The sequence below is a fragment of the Drosophila yakuba genome, chromosome 3R (assembly GCF_016746365.2).
Source record: "Drosophila yakuba strain Tai18E2 chromosome 3R, Prin_Dyak_Tai18E2_2.1, whole genome shotgun sequence".
NCBI lineage: Eukaryota > Metazoa > Arthropoda > Insecta > Diptera > Drosophilidae > Drosophila > Drosophila yakuba.
The window spans coordinates 25,955,951-25,977,427 of NC_052530.2; the positions used below are offsets into that span (position 1 = coordinate 25,955,951).

General features: G+C 43.2%; 1 protein-coding gene across 30 annotated transcripts in view; it reads right to left on the reverse strand.

Annotated features, from left to right (window-relative positions):
• LOC6538383 (protein lap4) overlaps positions 1-21,477 on the reverse strand; it is a 61,943-nt gene that overhangs the window by 35,561 nt on the left and 4,905 nt on the right. For 20 of the 30 annotated variants that reach the window (XR_005561628.2, XM_039376054.2, XM_015193320.3 and 17 more), the window contains 8 exons: positions 17,295-17,412; positions 7,315-7,897; positions 6,547-6,965; positions 5,869-5,943; positions 2,802-3,016; positions 2,122-2,421; positions 1,982-2,061; positions 1,575-1,852 (listed from right to left, as the gene is read on the reverse strand). Coding sequence is in view for 29 of the 30 variants with exons in the window: in XM_039376054.2 (XP_039231988.1) it covers positions 1,575-1,852; positions 1,982-2,061; positions 2,122-2,421; positions 2,802-3,016; positions 5,869-5,943; positions 6,547-6,965; positions 7,315-7,897; positions 17,295-17,412 (2,068 nt within the window). In the remaining variant the exon portion in view is untranslated. The remainder of the gene's footprint in view (positions 1-1,574; positions 1,853-1,981; positions 2,062-2,121; positions 2,422-2,801; positions 3,017-5,868; positions 5,944-6,546; positions 6,966-7,314; positions 7,898-17,294; positions 17,413-21,477) is intronic. The other 10 variants (XM_039376051.2, XM_015193347.3, XM_015193322.3 and 7 more) reach the window with 1 other exon arrangement.

The following is a 21,477-nucleotide window of genomic DNA, read 5'->3' on the forward strand; positions in this document are numbered from 1 at the left end:
AATTTACTTTCAAGTAGCTCATTTTCGGGGATATGCACTGAAGCCGATATGCAAATAGGGATGGCTACTTGGCCTGGGGGCTTCGCTATTGCTTCCTTCTGTTCCGTTTCCCAACCTTGAGCACTCGAATTGACGGAGAACTGCAGCTGAAATTCAATTACGACCTCGGGCCATCATACGCTGCGTATGCGCAACGTGAGAAACTTTCCAGACGAATGACCCGCTGCCTCCTCCTCAACACCTCCATAAAGGAATTATGGCAGACAGCAGACAAAAATCGATAACAATATTCCATATTCGCTCGAGACAACAAAAACACGTAGGCAGAAAAAGTAGAGTCGAAGAAAAAAACATTTCACACTCTCCTCGGGAGAATTATTTAACAATGAAATGAAATGATGTTTCCCCTCTGCTTTTATAACTAAGTCAAGGTGTTGATATTTGCGTGTGAAGCTTCTGCTATTGTTATTGGCCAAGATCTCGGGAGTCTTGGCTATAACGCGCTCTCTGTTTTGAATGCCAATTGAGGAGCAAACAAAAATAATAAAAAACCGTATAATAACAAGTGCAAATGTACGGTGAGCTGCTGGCGAATGTAGCGCGTCTCTCGCGACGTTGACAAAACGCAAGCGTAACTGAAGAATGACTAAAGCAGGCGGCGAGTGGGCCAAACGCCCAGACCCGGTCGCAAAGTCTGGCAATTGCACTCGATGTGGTCTCTGGTCTCTGGTTGTTAGACTCTATACTCTAGTCTCTCCGTAGCTCTCTGCTCACTCTCAGCTTTCCCAGGTAGCCATACCCATATAGCCCTAGCCACATATGTGTATAATGAGGCAACTCTTTTCAGTTTCATTTGCACCACATTTTTTATCGCCATTCGGCGCTCTCTTTGCTTGTTTACCCTCTGCTTGGTTTGAGTGAGGTTTGCACAGTTTTTCCACTATCTCTGCTCATTTTTATCAGCTTTTGCAAGCCGATATCGCTATCTGATAAGCAGGCAAACACTACGTGCCTTGCCTATTTATAGGCCAGGTTAGCGCTCAACTGTTGCGTGTATTTCACAAGCCCAACACGGTCTCTACACCTGTAGTATTCCGCTGGCATAACGCGCTTTTAATCGACTTGGCTCTCTTGCTAATAACCTCTCTTTTTTCTGCCGATATAATTATGTCGGAAGTACTGCCCCATTGATGAGGCCTAGACCCCAAAAAACAAAAAAAATAAAAGAGTAGAGTGTATTTATATTTAGGTGGCGTGTGGAGAGCTGAAACAATTAAAAGGGGGCATGGGTGGTCTCTTTGTGGTTTCACTTTGCATCTAAAAAGTGGTCCAAGAGGATGCCAATTAAGTTTCCACTTCAGTGTCTGCCCGTCTGCCCCTCTACCCGTAAGGTCACCCAATTGGCAAATGAGTGAAAATTACCAGTGCCCGCCCACTTTCATATCGATTTCCCATCAATGCCTGGCTATCACCCATGCAGCACCCAAAGCACTTTGGCTGTTTTGGACACAGTTCTCGGTTCACAGAGATAGAGCAATATAAATGTAATTAATTGAAACAATTTCGGTATTTACCTGGGTCGGTGCTGGCCTCTGCTGTTTTGCCAGCCGGAATGGGCGAGAGCGAGGAGTCGAAGGGATGCTGCTGTTGCTGTTGCTGCTCCTGTTCCTGCTCCTGCTCCACCTCCAGCTGCTCCTCCTCCTCAATTGGTGATGTCACTTTGCCGGACAGCGAGTGCTGTGGTGTCGTATCGTTACGCTCCTGGGAAGCTAGGGCATTGGCCAAAATTTCACTGGCCTGCTTGTCGGTTAAGTGCTGTACACGCTTGTTTTTCAGGTGATGCGGAGTGTCCCTAGGTAAGAAATTATATAGTAAAGAATCATTATTAAAAAGGTAAAAAATAAACTACTTTTACTAACAAAACAATTGAGTAGTCCAAATAGATTCCATTACCGATTAGTTAAAGATTTATATTGCTTACCTTCTGTGTAATTTGGGTGGCCTCTTGTAAAAGTCATCGTCTTCGCCCTCCACTTGAAAGCCCACACGGCGATCGGATTCCTAAGAAGTAAATTGAATATTTTTATAGAATATGTGATATTTGTCCATCCTAATACTTACAAACTCATCCTCCTGCTCGTCATCATCCTGGACCTCATCACCGCCACCAACAGTGGCTGCTAATTCAGCCACCACAGCTGCCGTTGCCGCCTTCACATTGTTGGCGGTGGAGCTGGCTCCCTCTGGGCCACCCTGTACGCCGGCTGGGGCTATCGTCGGGGTTGGAGTGACTACACCCACAGCCACTGGTTGCTTGGAATTTACACCAACGATTGGTTGCTGCACTGGGTGTGCCTGCTGCTGGTGATTGTTTGCAATGGTTCGTGTCTCGGTTGGAGTCTCGGCTAACTTGGTGCCGTTCTGGGGAGGAAAAGGGAACTTTATTTTATTTACTTGACTTTACATGGCACTTTACAGCTCCTCGAGCAAAGTGTGTAAAATTAAATTCTACATAAAGCATTCAGTAAAGTGTGTGTAAGTTACTCTGTAAATAGTTAAATAGTTTAAATTTGTAGAATTGAGTAGTAAACCAGTCAGCAATACCCAGTTAGTTTTGGTCTCTTTCTACTCAAGCTACTTAGCCACTAGGCTTAATTCTAGGATTAGTAAGCAGCCAAAAGAGCATGACAACGTATGAAAACAATCGTATATTTGCGCTGGAAAATGCTTAGAAATCTCTTCTATCGATGGAACCAATGCAGAAGCTTGGCATTCGGATCGAATTTGAGACCAGAACTCACCTCCTCCGGAAGGGTGACCAGATTGGCGTGCTCCTCGTTCCGACTGCGCTCCACCTTCAGCTTCTGCGCCTTGGCCTTGAGATCCTTGGGATGCGGCGTGTTCTGGCGCACGAAGGGCGTGTCCTTCTCCTGGGTGGCCTCCTCCGAGAACTTGACCACGGTGCGCGACGGTTCGCGCTCCTCGAATGGCTCCGAATCGGATTCCAGGTCACGGGCTGTTTCAGGGGCAAATCAAACGAATTCCATTAGCATATAAATCAACAGTGCAACGAGGTGTTTTGTGGGGTTCAAAATGGCTTTGGATTAGTGAACTGCATGCTCATGCACACACTTTTAATACGTAGTTGTTGGGATATACACATATGTATGTATGCAGATATAGTATATATGAAATATATGTATACAACGATATTTATTATATACAAACGGACTTATATTCAAAACGCTTAATGGTCTACGCTTTTGGTTTTGCACAAATCAATAAATAAACCAACCATTAAAACTACGAGCTGGCAAACCACTATTTTTGGACGCAGCAGCGTAAACATTTTGGCTGGCAGTTTCTGCTGGCCAGGTCTGCTGGACCAACCAAGTCCACTGGCTAATCCATCAAGCGCTTATGAGAAGTGTGCGCGCCGTAAATTTTTCACACCACAATCACGGGTAAACAACATAAAAGTTGCAACATGTGGGGGCACGCAGGCGGCAATCAGTGCTTCTCGGATACCAAAACCCCCAACTGACGGCCAATCAATCTATCTACGCAGCAAGTGCAGGGGATGGATGGCTGTTGCGGCAATAAACAAATGCAAATCACCGCTTTTTCGAGGCAGGAAGTGCCACTGGCTGAGACCCAAGTAGCTGCATCCACAGTCACAGTCGCAGCCGCCGACAAAGCCACGATTGCTGAATGTCCGGTCCGTCGCAGTCGTAACTTACAATCGTTACCGATTTTAGCATAGGCAAACAAATTCAGTGGCCCCCCCAGTGGGGAGTCCAAGTAAAGTAAGCGCCAAGATGAAGATTTATGCAAATAGAAGACGACTTGTAATGGCAATGACAATAATAAGAGGCCATTTCGTGTCGGGTGCTCCGCATTTAAAATTATTTCCTCTTGTTTTTCTCGAGCCGAGTAGTCCCATGACTTTAATTGGATAATTTGAGCATAGCTTACATGGCACTAAGATGTGCGGGGAAAACAATAATGGCGACGTGATCTTGAAACTATTCACACATTCATCCAAATTGGTTGAGTTATGTGTGCTATTTGTGTGTCCACTTAATCCGTCATTGACCATTGATCGGTAGATCGGTTGATCGCTTGATCGGTTGCGAAGTTACCAGACAAGTTGTTCTCCAAATATGCTGATGATATACGGCTATTTATAGGCAATCGCATAGGCCAAAACTCGTTTCGAAGCCAAATAACAGTTACAATATCTACTTATACATTCATTTCGATTGGGAAGCAACTACGCCACAGAACCGAAACCACAATAGCAACATTGGTAACAACAAATACAGGTTGAATCATGCGGCACTCAATCAGTGAATGTCACAGTGAAGATTGGTGATAAACGAATTCAGCTCTAGGCTAGCTAATTTACATATCTACAGGTAATAATTTAACCAATTTAATTGGATTTTGAAACACTTAAGCACAGATATTTAAATCACATTTACAATGTTACAAGGAGTTTACTGGCTGTGGTAAGGAATTTAAACGGGTTTTTGAATTAAGATTTCTACCTAGCGAGGTCCTACTGTAACCCCTGTGACAGGCCATTAATCAACAGTTAGTTTTGGTGGCATACACACACGTACCACATCGAAACAAGCCGGGCGATTAATATTATTAACCAACGCAGCGTCATACACATAATTACATTGCTCGGCGATCTTGCCCCAGTTTTTTTTTTAAGCAACCCATTGCCACGCCTTGCCCATATGACGTCACACGCGTTGACATCACTCAAGTGCCACAAAATGCTAGGGCCTTATACTCTGGATGTTCCATGGGAGAAACATGGATACGATATATGGTCGGAAGATGAAACGGTAATGGATCTTTGGTACTAGCAGCCAACAACAAACAAATCGTCTATTTGCCCGCTTTGATCTGGCATGCTGCCACTGGTGGGCAGCTAAGACTGCTCAATTCGGGGGCAAAATAGATGCCAATCGCCAGCCAATCCCCAGTCCAAGTGGTTTTTTTCCAGGGTGTGGGAACCAGCAGCAAAAAACGGCACTGATCGGCGATGGGAAACACGCATGGGCCGTCAAATGAATGGTGGAATATAAACACAAAATAATAACATAATCAAATCAAACAAGCCAAATCGAACACACTTTTATCATCCATCGCGCAACGTTGCGTGTGTGAGAGTATTCTCAGTCACTATAAAGAAACCATATATTCATGTTTTCAAGCCAACGCCCGGTCCTGAGACACCCAACTTATAAGAAAAACAAAACAACTTGTTGTCATGACGTCATTTTCGGGTGTTGGAGAAAACCGGTTAGTGTTTTTGTTTCAAACACTCAACACAGGCATTGTCAATGCTGACTGGCTTTTGGCCAGACCAAGATGCGTTTCCAAAACCAAAAGTGTTGGCGAGCTGCGATGCTAACGTCTACGAGGAACCCAAGTGAACGGGGTTATGGTTAAAATGTCAACCGGAATGGGTGTTATATAAATTGTTTAGGTAGCATACCATACTATTAGATCATTGGCTTCATTCCAGGTCTTATTCGGTTTTTTATTCGAAACTAGTTAACTTTCTATTCAAAACATTCGTAACCAGAAAGCATTAAAGTATAAGTTCTAAGCTTCACATTCAAAACAAAGCTGGCATGCAAATGCTTAGCGGTCATGCTTCAAGTATGAAGTGGGCCAATATAGTAGAGTTTAAACTGATAACAATTGAATTTTAAATTTAATTTCCAACGCAACTAGTTCATTAAACCAAAATGAGCAACTCTACTATATGGACTTGTTAACTGTACAAGGCAGATATAGCGTGTATTTTTATTGATACTAACAAAGAAGGTAATACTCAACGCAAACCTTTTTGCTGATAACTGAAGAATTCCGTGGAATCAAATTTTTCGCTTGATCTATAAAGCGTCATGGGTGGATAGTCTTTGATTGGATTGGATTGTATTGGATTGGATGAACATAAAATAGAGGGTGAGTGGAGTGCAAATGTTGGAGGGAGCGCGTGACGTGGCGGAATGCAAAGAAAATAATCAAAATCAGTATAGAACAGAATTATGGAAAAAGGTGCTCTTGCTGCAGCACCATTAGAAGATAAATTTAGTCACAAATATAGGTGAAAACTTGCTGGGAGTATAACATTGAATTGAAATTTTAAAGATTTGCCGAAAGTTTTGTATACATTTATTCTATTGGGTTCAGTTCACCCAATAAGATTGGGCAAGGTATACAAACGTAGAGAGCTTGGGATAGCGCTCGTTTGTTGGCGATGTTTGCTCACTTTGTGCGGTTTATCTTATCGCGGAAATGCGAGCATAGATGGAAGATATTGCACAACGATACGGGGGCTGGGGTTCGGGGTATTGTGGAATCTATGTCAGGTGCTGATAAGGGCACATAACTTGGCCAAATTTGGCCCACCGCGAGCAGACAGCGCCAAATGTGGAGCAACCTTTAACCACTGTGGTGGTGGGTTAAACCACATGGCCATTTATACGTACAGCTCGTTGCTGACTCATCCAAACTCACCTGGGGTAATTGGCTGGTATTCCTGCTGGGGCAGCAGATAGCATGACAACACCTGTTCGCCCGTCTCCGCATCCGTGTCCGGCTGAAAGGTGAGCAGCGGCTGTGACTGATTCTCCGACAGCCAGACGGCCTTCAGCTGCAGATTGACCAGCGAGTAGGGCAAATAGAGCAACTGATTCCCACTGACATCGAGCACATGCAGCACGGTGCAGTTGCCCAACTCTGGCGGCAGCTTCTTCAGCTTGTTGTCCCGCAGACTCAGCACGCCCAGATTGGCACACTGACCAATCTCCAGGGGCAGGTACTCCAGGGCATTGCGGTCCACGTTCAGGTTGCTCAACTTGGTCATCTGGCCAATGGAGGCGGGCAGCTCGGAGAGGAAGTTCTCGGTCAGTATCAGCTCCTGCATGTTTTCGCAACTATAGTACAAATAAGATACATAATTAATTTTAAATATTGAACTTAAAATATTTGTTTGCAAAGCACGGTATTATAAGTTGTATTTCTATTTTTAGATACAAACAAGTATTTTGTTTGGGCCTGGCAAATGTTGTGGTATAACCACGATAAGATAACCAAACGTTATGAACTAGAAAAGCGAACTGTGTAGATTTTGCATTGTAAGAGGTTCCAATTACACGATTTATATTGGCTTCTACTATATTTTAAGTCTACTAAATTTTAAATCTACTATATTTTAAATATTTTATATTTTAAATCGACTTTATTTTAAATCTACTATATTTAAAATCCACCTATATTACTTACTTTCCGAGCGTATCGTTCAGCCGCTGCAATCGATTCTGATCCAATTTCAGGATGGTCAGTCGGCTCAGCTTGGCAATGCCATCGGGCAGTGCCTCGAGCAGATTCTGGGCGAGATCGAGGTCCGTGAGGCTGACCAGGCCGCTGATCTCGTTGGGCAGCTCCTCCAATCGATTCTCGGAGACATCGAGGTAGGTCAGTTTGGTTAGAAGTCCCAGCTCCGGCGGCAAACGCTGCAGCTGATTGTGATCCAGCCAAAGCTCGTGCAGACCGGGCAGATAGCCCAGATAGGGTGGTAGATCCTCGATTTCGTTGTCGCCCAAATCCAGACGCTTCAGCTTCGTCAGCTGGCTTATTGTCTCGGGCAGGTGCTTGAGCAGATTCTCGCGTAGCTCCAGGGATTCCAATTGAGTTAGGCTGCCAAAATCCGCTGGCAATGTGGTGAGCGACATGTCGTTGAGGCCCAGGACGGTCAGGTTCTTCAGCTGGGAGAAGCCCGAGGGCAACTTGGGTATCGGGTTCGAACTGAAATCGGCCACCTGCAGGCTCTGCAGATGCTTGATATCGTCGGGAATGTCGGGTATATCTGGTAAAGAAAAAACAAAAAGAAAAAAAAACGGTAAGAAGGGAAAACATATTGTTTACTGATTGCTGTTATGGCTTTTCAATGAGCCAAAGCCAAGCTCGTTGGTTATCGGGTTACACATTTCTATCTGCTCGGCTGATTGACTTGCTCACGCATGAATTGCTCCAAAGGGCCGCGTTAATATATTAATAAATTTGCTATAAATATTCCATGGGACCCACTGGGCGAGAGATTTCCGCATATGGCCTTGTCACTGTCTATCAATTCAGTTTTTCACTCTTAAAGCGCACGATTTTCATTTGGCAGTCTGACATTTTTGTTGTGGAACAACTATTAAGTTTTACATATATTTACAATGTACATGCATGCATATATAGAGCGGAGTTTCAACCTCTTTTGGCCAAGGATTTCGTTATTATTGTTTGGCTCCGCGCTGATAGAGCGAGACGAAGCGTAAAATGACAAACGAAACTTGTTGATCGAATAAATTTTTCGAGCTGCCAAGGCGGAAATGCGCACGCAAAGGACCCGGGAAATGGGAAATGGGAAAACAGGAGGTAAACATGTATGTGTGCGCTGTTTACCAGCACGCCCACAAAAGCTTTTCGTATAAAAGCCACAAAACTGGCAGCAACAGCAACGGCAAAAGCAAAACGACAGGTGGCAGTAGGTGTGGGATGGCCTCAAGCCTTTTCACCACTGTTTAAATTGACCCAGATACATTGGGGGAAAAACACTTGTACACCCCCGGAAAAGCCAGAAGAAAAGAACGAAACCGAACGAAACATAAGCGAAAACAGTAACGAAACCAAACGAAACGAAACGGAACAGCGCCATCGTCATCGGTCAACGCGAACTGACTTGCCCCATGTGTCCACATTCAATCCAACTAATACGACACGTGGGACCGACCCGCAACGTGAACTCGCCGCGACAGGCCAGCACAACAACATGACGGAAATGAGGGGGGAAATGTGTGTGCTGCTGGTGTCCTGCAGGCAGGACATGCTCGAGTTGTATGGGCCACACAATAGCAGGAGTAGCGAGGCTGTGGCCTCGAGGCAATCGGCGGATGTGGCCAGGCATAGAGCCCCATTTTACTGGGAATGTCACCAGTTGTGGCAGGTTGCCGATAAGCTATTTATTTGCAACTGCATTGCTACTTGCCCCATTGCCATATTCACATATTGCCATATTGCCACATTGCAGCAGCACGAGCAAGAGCTACTGCGGCAGTCTTTAATTAAAAATTATATAAAAATATAAACCGACATTTATCGTTATGTTTCTGCAGCCCGGCATTGTTGTGCTGCATTGTGTGCAGTGGCAGCAGGCCTTGTTCATGGCCTTGAATGTGCTGGCCAATTATAGATACTACAGTTGAACAACTTGCAACACCATCTGCTGTGTGGGAAAGCCTTGTGTTTTGGCTGTATCAATTTGTGTCAAAGTTTCATTTCCAAATCAAATCAGTTGGATTTAAATGCAAAATGGAGAATTAAGGAATTTTGCTTGTAGGGCCAATTTGCAATTGCAGTAGTGTACCAGTTATTGAAGTTCAACTGTTTATGCAATTTTGCATCACGATCCTTGGCAATCTGCTCGTGCTCTTTCGAAGGCCTAAAAGCTTTTTGGCGCAGCAAAAACAGCAGCAGCCCCACACATCCGTCAATCCGTCAAGCAAAACACTCAAAATTGGATCCCGCCAGTTGCAGACAAATGGACGCAGCAAGGCGCTTTTCCTACCTCGCCCATCTCCATCCTCCACGCCCAGGAAAATCCACATCCACACGGAGGGGCAGCAATTGGGAACATATGGCTGCCACACAAAACAGCACAAGATGCTCAGCTGTGCCGCACAGTTGGCGGTCATTAGATCAACGGCGGTGACAAACAATTCGTTGACCTTTAACACACAGTCACACACACACACAACAGTTGGAAAAAGAAGAGAAAAAAAAACATGGAACTAGAATTGGGCCACTTGGGGACCCTACATTTGGAAACTCATTTGGAGACGGGAAATTAGAGGAAACGCTGGGTGTGCCGGCACAGTTGGAAAATGGCGTCCGGAATTGTAATCAATTTGTGCAATTATGCAATAAAGGCGCGGCGGCGCCCTACAAAGAAACGGAAAATGCCCCCAAAAATGTATTTAATTTGTTTATCACATATTTTATCGTTATGAGGTGAGAGCACTCCAAAAATAGCCCCCCCGCAGTCGGGAACAATGCGGTAGCGAATTTTGCATTTTAAAGCGCTTATAAATTTCAACACACCAGACAAGATCAATGAAGAAGAACTGTGCCATGAACATATATACTCATATATAACAAAAAAAAAAAAAAAAAAGAAAAATTACCGAAATAAAGGCATCAAAAATAAAACAAGCCATGCGAAACGTCAGCAAACAACGACGACATCGCAAATCGGGAAGGGCAAAAAGAACAAAACAAAAAAAAAATAGAAATACACATATGAAAATTCTTTTCAATGTCATTGAACGAGCGAAAATTTTAAGAGCACGCTGTGTGTTAAATGTGAATCTGAAATGTGAAATGATTTGTCAGTATATCAAGGCGACCCAGACAGAAAAGTGGGAGGTGTGTTGCTATCGAGGTCACCGCCATACATCTTCCTCAATGCGAGCAGCACTTAATGAAGATGATGTCGAGGATGCATATTTCACAAGCTCTCGAAGGGAACGAGCAAAGGGTGGCATAAGAAGTAAAAACCTCCATCCAGGGCCTTTCAATTTGCCTTGCATCATTGGGAAAAAGAGAGCAAAAAAAAAAAAAAGAAAAGTGGAATCCCGATTCAATGGCTCGGTTACGTTTTAATCCCCAGCACTCGGCATCCGTTATGAGTTGCCATGGCACGTTGCCATTTCGCTTATTGCATGCATCCAAAATGATGAAAAGGTTCCCTCTCCAGGACCTGTTAGTTGGGGCGCCATGCCAAGCAAAGCCCAGTCCTTGTTGTCACCGCCATCGCCATCGCCATCCCGACATCCTGACTTCCCTGCAATTTTATGGCTGCCATTGTTGAGAGCAAATCCCTAAGCGTCAACAGGGAAAATGGCTTTCCGCCACCACAATTCTCGTTCAACCTGAGCGTCGTCTTTGGTGGCAGAGCCAAGGGCACAGCCATCGCCTCTTCTGTGCAGCCATTTCAGCTATTTTATAGTCCCAATTGTCTAGTTAAAGGTGTCTGCTTAAAATGATTGCATCTAAGGTAATGCAACTCACATTTCCCTGCAGGTTCAACTGGCATTTGTAACCAAAGAAATCAGTAATTTAGACCAAGTATTGCCAAAGGAATACTTTCATAAAAGAGCTACCTCCTTTATAATATCTTATTGTACACGCATAAGTACATACTTATAAAAACAAGTTTAGATATTTTTCAGCTACCATCCATTAGATTTTCTAAAAAGCCCCATCTAGCTAAACCTTAGCAATCTGCAGTTTCCATCACTGATGGCACCCCGGGATGATTGCCACATCGCCTGCAGAAGCCCAACTGCACTGAGCTGGGATCAGATGAGATGAGATGAGATGAAACGGCAGGAGGTGGATGGGGAGATGGGGTGGTGCTGTTCAGATTGTGATAAGTAAATGACTCTTAATTGTGGCAAAAGATGCGACTATAATGATGATGATGGGAGGAGGCAGCAACGATTTTAAAGCGCAACAGGTGCTTTTAAAGTGCATTAAAAACGGAATTAACGAGCGCATATGAAGTGTATTTGACTAAAGCTTTTAATTCAGATTCAATTAGCAAGCAAACAAAGAGCCTCAGGCATTTTTACTGAGTGGATGGGTGGATGGGTGGGTGGCTGGTTGGCTGGGTAGATTTAATGACTGTTTTACGCTCGTTAGGCAGGCAACAAGTTTAGGAAAAGCCCCCGACAAGATGAACACAGATGCGTCCGCCCCGAAAACCATTCACTCCACAGATTGAGCACATCTGCAATTGACATTTTGAGCCTGCGATGGGTTTGGTTTACCGAGTACCAAGTCGTTTGGTAATCAATTTTCCGCGGCTCCTAATTTAATCAGAGTCAGAATAATTTAACCATAACCTTTGGCCACCTGCGACACTCGGTGAATATAATTTCAATTACCTAATTGCCAGCTTAATCCGTGCAATTAGCTGTTCAACTAGTAGAAATAACCTTATTTTTTTGTTTGGAAAATGTTAGTGCACTATTCAACATAATTATATTGAGGATTATCTGTTTACTAATGGCCAATAAATCCGTGCACTTAATCGATTGAAATCTCATTTGTAGAACTACTTTAGATAAGCTTTATTGGTTTGGCAAACATTCCTGCATAATTATCAACCAATTAACAGGGTAATGTTAATCGCTTTTTTATACTTTGTACATGAATGCATTTACTCGAAAGTCGAAACATTTTTGCAGCATATACTATGTAATAAGAATGTTCCACCCCCACCATCCTACAGATTTGTTTGCCACATTTATGTTTGTTGTTTTATGCTTTTCGCCAACTCAATTCTGTTGTCGGATCGCTGTTGCCAAGTCAGACGAGGGATTCACTTTTGATTTGATTGGTTGTTTGTACAAGCTCGTTGGATGGCCGCCTGCTGGCCGAGTAGTTTTTAATTGCTCATCCCCTCGTGACGTCAATGGGCTCCAGAGACCGACACGATCGCCAAGTAAATCGAGTTGGGACTGGGAGTGGGATGGAGGAGCAGAGGGCAGCAAGTCGAGAGTATTGAATAAAATGGGCCGACGTGAGAAGAAATGATTTTTCAATTTGCGCTGATTTTTCCCCTCTGACATTTTGATTTAGTTTTTGTTTAATGCTATTAATTATACCATTCCACCTCCTTCTCCTGCGACTGACTGTTCGTCAGTCCGGCACTCTTCAATTTGTTTGTTTGTTTAGAGTACATTGAAATGTTCCCATCACTTGGCGGTTGCTCTTTGGGCCAACCATCGCCATTTGGCTAACTTCCTACAAAGTCATGGACTCTAATGGCCTGCTGCTCGTCCAAGACCACGACAAAGCTTTGATTTTTGCCTTTGTTCTCGCTGGCCCCGATTCTCCTTCCTCCCCCTTCCTTCTTCTTGCTAATTCTTTCAACTTACACTTACAAAAAAATAGCTGAAAAGTTGAAGAAGTATTTGGTCACCCGCTTTTACTATACGACTATCTAAGTCTAAAGTCAGTATCTCCTAATAGGTCAGAAATTGATATATTTCAAATATATTTTTGAAGTATATTTTGTCCATCTCTTAATAGGTTTTTCTTCAAGTGCACCACGCTCTTTTGATGCCTTGTCCAGGGTCGTCTTCGGCTTATTTTTCTCGTACTTGTGCCCAAACTGTGTGTGTGAAAGTGACTGCACTTGGAACCTGGGGACTCCAAGAACAACAAAATGAGCACGCCACTCGAACAGAGGCGCCGCGATTTGTTTTTTATACTTTTTTCGCATTATTATTTATTTAGTTTTTTTTTTTCTGTTTGTCGCGCGCACTTTAACTTTGACCCAGTTGACGCCCCAATTGCAACATGTAGTGAGAGAAAACAGCAAACAGCAGGAAAGATGACACACATTTTGACAGAGAAATGCAAGAAAGGGGGAAACAAGTGTCATACAGGGCCTAAGGGCATGACTTTCAAATGGCATTTAATTGAGTTTGTTTTCGAGTTTGGGCATTGCGACAATGGTTTCCAATCAGCTTTGGGCAAATAGTGTTTCCCACAGGGCAAAATCAGCTAAAAAAGCTGACAGCACACAAGCTGATTAAAAAGCAGGCAGTAAAAGTCTGTACTTCCACTCTAATAACTAACTAGAAAGCAGATGATTGAGTGAAATTCCAGCTGGATAAATCGGGAAAAATCAACTTGTATATTTTAGCAGACCACAGTGATGCACTGCAATTTGTACGACTGAACAAAGCGAATCCAATCGCGGCGACATTCCATTGCAAAAATTAGAGTCCAGCGACAAATTCTCACAATTCTATTGTTTGTTACTTTCGCTGGCAACCAAAAATAATAACGAAATCGCACAAATAAACCCGGCTTGGCAACTGCACCGCATTTGGGGGCACTGAGAAAACATGAATTTTTGGTTACTTAATAAACAAAACACGGCATGAAAGCAGCTCTCCATAAACGGAAAAACTGCAAGCCAAGCGAACAGCAAAAATATATGTGAGGTATATGGCGTCGAAATAGAAAACGCAATAAGCAAATAAACAAACAATTAGCAGGTTGTTGCAAAAAAAAAAAGTGGAAAAATGAAAAATAGTATATCAGCAGGCGGCGGCGTCGAGTGAGCCCTTTTAGCTCACCTTTCGTAAGCGGGTCAACTTGTCATAATGATTTACGTGCAAAACTAGCGACTACCAACAAATGACACCTGTACTTGAGTGCACAGTGGCGGGCAAACTTATAGCAACACCTCTACAGCACTTCTATTTAAATGATTCAACCAATCTGTATTTACAGTGTGCGATTGCCCACGTTTATGGCCCATATGTTTACTCAAACAGTTTACATATTTAAGTCGGTAAAATTAGATGGTCTTAGACATTAAGTTTTTCAGATATTTTAAGATACCCGCATGTTGTATGTTCTTGACTATGTTCTGTTTTGTTTATTCTGCCAGTGAGCGGTTGCTATTGTTCTGCGCTCAGCTGTGTCCATAGAAACGCACCCACAAGCACAAACACAAAAGCAAACACAAGTACACCCACAGAAATCCACTAGAGCCAGGGGAATTTGTGTTTTTATTAGAATTGTTATTATTGCCGTCGCTTGCATACAAAATGCAAATGCACCGCGCCAATGTCGCGTACAAAATTCTATTGTCAAGTGCAGTTGGTCTCGAGTGTTTGGCTGTTTGTTGTTGCAGCTGTTTTTGTTGTTCCTGCTATGCTTTGTTGTGTTGTTATTGTTGGTGTTGGTGTTGGTGTTGCTGTTGCACTGCACTGCAAAATTTGCGGCCAGAACGTCCATTGTTGTGGCAAACTGCAGCTGGCAAAGCAGCCGCATACCAAATCGAGCTGGCTAATTTGAGCCAACATAGAAAATAAAGCGACAAGAAAATGAAAAATGCTGTAAAAGAAAAAAAAAAGCAAAGCCGAAGTGCAACTCCCACGCGAACCTGAGAAATACAATTTTCATGCGGTTGGCAATAAGAAAATGTGCATGGAAAATTACATAGAAAGGTGTACGCAAACTTTTACAGCACCTGTGCCGCCGTGTGCTCGTGCCCAAGGGGTTCAATAAAATGTGCACTTAAGCGCCGCAGGAATTGAATGTGAAAGGCTTTCCCCGAGGGAGACGCCACCCCTTTCCACAACACCCACACATAAAAACCACATTCTCGCTTGGCAAATAGAAAGCATGATGCTCACTGAACAAGACCTTTTAATACCATAATTCGCTGATCGACTTATCGCTCTTTAACGACCATTAATCACCGATCCCTGCCTAGCGGATAATCTCAATCGATTCGATCCTAACGTGGGCGGCCTTTCACCCAGAGCCCAGAGGAAAATCCAGCTCAGATTTCAACAGCAATGCCAAACTGGAACCACTTCGCTTCCACCATTCACTTGGTGGAGCTATAAGTTTGTGGTCATTTGTGGGTCATGTGTATAAACGGCAAACTGCCAGCACTAAACTGCATAATCAGCAAAACAACAAGCTGAAGTAGTAAACCAAACACGAACCGCCAAAGTCATATTGAAATCAGCGAATATTCAGGTAACGAGTGCAGTCAACCTGGCCAAGTGCACAGAAAATTCAATTTAATATTACAAGTGAAAGGGGTTTTCTATTAATTCAATCAAAGGAAGGAGCAATAAAGTACTAACAAATCTCTAATTTAATATAATAGAAGGAAGTTTCATTAAATTCCATTTATTTAAGGAATTTTGATTGACTATGAATACTTTTGAATATTTTTTCGTTGTGTATTAATACGATAGCCTCGAAAAGTTGCTGATTTTCGTTTTGCGATCAAGTGAAACTGAAACCTTTGGACGGAAATGGGAAGCGCCCCGTCGACGTCATTGTCTATAATGTTATTTCAGGGGCTGTGAATGAATGAGTATGATTCGTTCGGTATTCGTAAGCAGTTGCGTTGCCATGGATATTGTCAAGTGGAGGGGATTTCAGTTTGAAAAGCGGGTTGGCCTGCCCTGCAGTTGATTTACTTATTCAAGTTATATTCTGAATATATATATTTTGTTTCCATTTAATATATTACGTATGCGTATGCGTATGCGTCGCGTCGCGTCTCGTCGCTTGAAGAGCTGCACTTGACTCCAATTACGGGTTTCTGTTTACGGATTTATGCTCGCTTGAGCGGAAAATGCATATACTCGTGCTCATACGAGTATGTGGGGTTATGCCGCTGATTGAGTCGGTGGTTCTGCGGGATGGTGTGCTCGTTTATATCCGTATATCTGCATCTATGTGGCAGAAGTTTCGCTCGGGAAAAGTTATTAAAAACCCCAGCTGCATCTTCTTTGTTTGACGAACAACTTGTAAGGAAACAGGGAATGAGCAGCGGCAATACGGATGTTGCATGCGCCAAGAGCGATAAGACAATGCAATTGTTTGCACTTAAATTGAGTTTAAAGTCGCTGAAAGTCTGTAATACACAGAGCAATTTAACAAGATAAAAGCGCAGGAAGAGCACTTAAATCGAAAAAAGTGAACAACACTGTGTAGGAAATAAATGAATGTAGAAGGTATTAGGTAATTGAAAAGTTCGGTGGTTTTTCCGAATAAATGGGCAGTCTTATAACTATGAGCTGGTTTAATAATTGAATGTTTAACTCATTACCTGATTGATCTTAAATTCGACCCATTATTTAATATACTATGATTTTATATTTTTCTTCTCCGTTTGATTTAATCTAGCGCAGTTTATAATTAGTTCGCAAGAAGAACTACAATAAAAAAAAACCTTCGTTTGACAGCTTCGCATTTTTCATAATTAGGTTGATCAGCCCACAACATGGGGGAAAGCTGAATGCGTCATTTAATATGCTGATTCAGTTGCAGGCTCATCAATTCCGACCGCAGATAAAAACCCATTCCAATCAGTGGCACGGATGCAATTATTATCATATGCAATTGTTGCCACACATCAGTGGTATCGCATGTGGCACTCGATGTACATATATATACAATGTATATCCGTCACTCAATCATTCCATCATTCAATCATTCAATCACTGCAATCAACGGACACGTGCTGTCCATCTAGCCAAAAAAAGAAAATCTACATTTTCCAAATCTATAGTCCATCAATGTCATTTAGAGCATCATGAGCACTTGTTGCATGTTTAAGGGGCGGTTTTTCATCGTTTTTGTTGAAGGCGGATTCTTGAACTTACCATTGCGTGAAACGTCGAGCTCGACGAGATTTTCAAAGTTTTGTATATCCGGCGGCAGGCGGCCAATTTCATTGTCACTCAGTCCCAGCTTTCTCAGGCGATGCAATCTGAAGAAATTCTGCAAGCACGGAGAAGAGAAAAAAACAAGATTTAGACCTCAGCACGACTCGTAGACTCGGGAGCCTTTTGCAAACAAAGGCCAATGGATTGCAACTCAGTTAGTTCGTTTTCGTGGTCATAAATCTTTAAGGGGTTGTCATTTGTTAGTGCCGTGACCCGTCCAAACAGTCAGTTTACCATTAGAATCCTCCATTTTGGCCAGCTTTCCTCGTTTCGACCTAGCTATCCCAGCCATCCCAGCTATCCAGCTATCCAGCTATCCAGACAGACAGAAGACATGTCGCCAACAATTCATTTATGAAAATCACGACTTCGATTCGAATTTCGAAATAAATTATGTTGGCACTCCACTCGGCAACTTTCCAAAGTGAAGGGAAGCCCAGTAACCAAAAACCAATATAAAAACCCAAACCCAAATCCAAATCCAAACCAAAATACCCATAACCTGACCTTCCTGCAATGTGGAGTAGTACTCATCTCTGAAGGAAAGAAAGTTGCGCCCCCTACTGACTCACTGAGTCATAGACCTCAAGGTTAACAGCCGCTGCTTTTGTTCAGCCAGCGCGATTTTTATCGGCCATTGTTGCTGGGTTCTTTACTTGAGTTCACTTTGTGCCGAGCCCCAAAGAGCAGTCGCCACCAGAATAATGAAAATAATTCGTAGTTCTGGCCGTAAAGTTTATTAAATTCTTTCTATTTTCCCTCTGTTTTTTTTTGTTTTCTAATTTTTTGTTGCGTTCTTTGTTTGGGCCACATGACAATAGAAGTGCTGGTCGTGTGCTGGCCAAGTGCTGGAGTTGTTGACCCAGTTTTTTGGGGCACCGAACAAGCGAATTCCGTACCTCAGCCAAGAAACACTAGCTCTGGACATTTACGGTCACACAAATCGAAAGGAATTTTGGGAACGGCCAACCATAAATCCATTTTGATTAAGACACAGCAAAATGATTTATGAGACCATAACATTTTAATTTGCACAAGAACGTCTGACATATGTCATAGGTTGAAAGATATCTTAACTACTTTTAACTGATAAACGTGGTGAGTCAATAAAACCTGCTAATATTATTATACTTCATTTTAATAAATAATAGTAATTATACCATAACACACATAAGGCACAACACTCAGCATGATTACATGGAAAAGTCAATGTCAGAGAAACCAGCATGCAATGCAACAATGAATAAGGGGCTTTTATTTTAAAGACAAAGCGGCTTAGACTCCATCAGTGTCAGCTGCATTGCTTTTGGCCACCTACAATGGCCAGATTCCGTTTGCTATTTATGCACAGAAAAGCAGAAAAAGCGAAAAGCCTTTCAACAAATCATGCGTCAAAAAGTTGCAACTGTCAGCGACAAAGGGGCAACAAAAAAAATGCAGGAAGACAGGCAGTCCGTCCGAGCAGGCCAAAAAAAAAGTTAAAAAAAAAAAACGTAACTTGCATATGAAAATGGCCCACAAAAGGGGCACAAAAAAGGGGGTGGTGGTGGTGAATGGCCGAGAGACAAAAACGAGGACAAGGCATGACGACAATAAAAATGAATGCGAATTGTAAACTTTTCGCCAAGTGCTGGTCACAAAAGATACTTTTTGTTTTTGCCACCCAACCAACCAACCTATCAAGCAACCTACCAAGCAACAAAAGCCCACGCTGCAACTCGGGCTTGTTGTATGTATCTTGGCCATAAATTACCGGCCGGTCTGCCGGCCGGCATACACTCACATATAGCCATGAGTACGAGTGCAGAGTACAGAGCACAGAGTAGCTAGCATGGAGGAGTACTACCAGTTTGTCTGCCACTCAAGCGCACATACAGATAGATACAGATATGGTAGACTCAGTCACTCACTCACTCACTCGGCAGCACACTTTTACTATTGTATCTAGTCGGAGCAGGCGCACAGCAAGTGCTAGGTGGTCGCTTTTAGCCAGGCCAAAAACACAGCCACCACACAGCCAGCAGTTCGCAACAGAGGTTCCGAGGTTGCATCACAGAGAGCAGACAAGTTGCTGCTTGCTAGTTGCGGGTTGCTGGTTGGTGGCTGTTTGAGCTGCATCATCATCATCATCATCATGTGCATAATTCGATTTCTGGACCGGCGGCCACTACATATCTCGAACGCGCAGAGAGGACGGCTATAACAAAAACAATTCAATTTGCCATTGTTAAAAGCCCTTTCGGAAAACCAATTTGCGCTGCCTAAAAGCCAGCCTAATAGACCCTGATGGCTCCGAAATTCGAAATCCGGAAAATGGAATCCAGGGTCCGGAATCCAGAATACAGAATTCAGTGCAACTGCACTGAACCATGACCCGTGGGTGGGGTGGGGGGTATGGAAATGTGCGCTTCGTTGCTCGCCAGCAATTTTTTAATGTGCCCCAGTATCTGCAAGTGTAATCTGCCAAAGTCAAAAGTATCTGGCCCACTCACACAACGCACATACGGCTATATATCCATATATTCATATATCTACATGGCCGTATAGTCGCAGTTGGCAAGTGGTGTGTGCATGTTGCAAATGACTAGGCGCCCAGAAAACGCTGTACAATCGCGTACGAAACGGGTTCTAGATACATTTTTCGGCACGGATATATATCTGAACTGAACGCATCTACAGCCGCCGAAAGCAGCTGAGCTAGAACAGCCAACAACACAGAAAAACCGACTGTAGAGACAGACAGACAGACAGACAGCGGCAATTATGTGCAGAGCTGGAACTGAAGACTGCGACTACGTTTAGTATTTCACGCCGCACTGGAGATACAAAATGCACGGGGAAAAATCACTTTGCAAGTCGCCAAAAGATTCGAGAAAATTACCATCCTTTATTGGCACTTTTACTTTGTGGTTAAGGCCTCCACTCATTTTCCTATTCAAATGTACATTTATTTTTGTGAATTTAGCAGCAAATGAAACCTTAAGTCAGGGGATTTTTTTCACTGCCAGCAGATACACGGATACAAATGGCTGGCGGTGCCTATGCCACTGCAACAGTAACAGCCACAGAGGAGTCGAAAAATATACAAATATGTGTAATCGTCGAACAAACAAGACACGAGCTTGCGAGCTTCTCCAGTGGCATCCGCAGAAGGAATGGGATTCGGAATGGTAGTCGGAATCGAAATTGGAATCGGAATCGCAATCGCTGTAGTGTCTAGCTTGGTGTATCTGGGCGCCTGTTCCAATCTGTACATCTTCATTTTTCTATCCAACCAACCACAATTTGCAGCCCCGCAGAGTGAGTGTTTGTGTGCGCCCCGGTGCATTTGTCATGCCAATGCCAACAAGCCAACAAGCCAGCCAACTGGCAAACCAGCAAACGGACGACTTTCTTTATGGCCAACGGCAGACGATGCAGCCACCGGATAAACAAAAAAAAGAAACAACAGTGCCAACTGCTAGTCAGCGGAAAAGCACTTAACCGCTGCTCGTTTCCCAAACAGCTGCTTGGGAAATTTAGTATCAGTTTTAGATGCAAATACAGCATACTGCAATAACCCTATCAGGCGCCATAAATCTCAGCTGCATCTTTGCCGAATCATGGACCAAATGCGTTTTGCCTAAATAACTTTTTAAACAGCTGCAAGCCGAAATTCTCGACAGTCTCTCGCGGTCAGAGGCAGCAATGTTTGATACAAAAGGCTTCACAAACAATTAAGTGGAAAACATTTATTTATTTATAGGCAAACCGGTTTGCCCAAGCTCAGTCAGTAGTGGCTAGAATAAAAGTGGTAAGCGGTAAGCTGTGAACGCTGGGGAATGCGAGAGACGAGCGTTGTTGAGTTGGCTTAGTGTAACGAAAACGAAATGAAAAACTCGGAATAAATCGAATGAAAAATTCCACAAGTTGGGTACAGTTCGTCTCGGGGCTATAGGATAAATGCAGTTAAATCGGAACAAGACTTCATCGAAAACAGTGGCAAAAGCATTCGATTGATGTGTTGAGAATGGCTTTTTCCGAATGACTTTATTCTATTAAATTCTTTTAAAGTCATGAAAGATTTAGAGAGTTACTCAAAGCTAAAAAGCCACAAAAATATACAGCATCTATTTTTTAT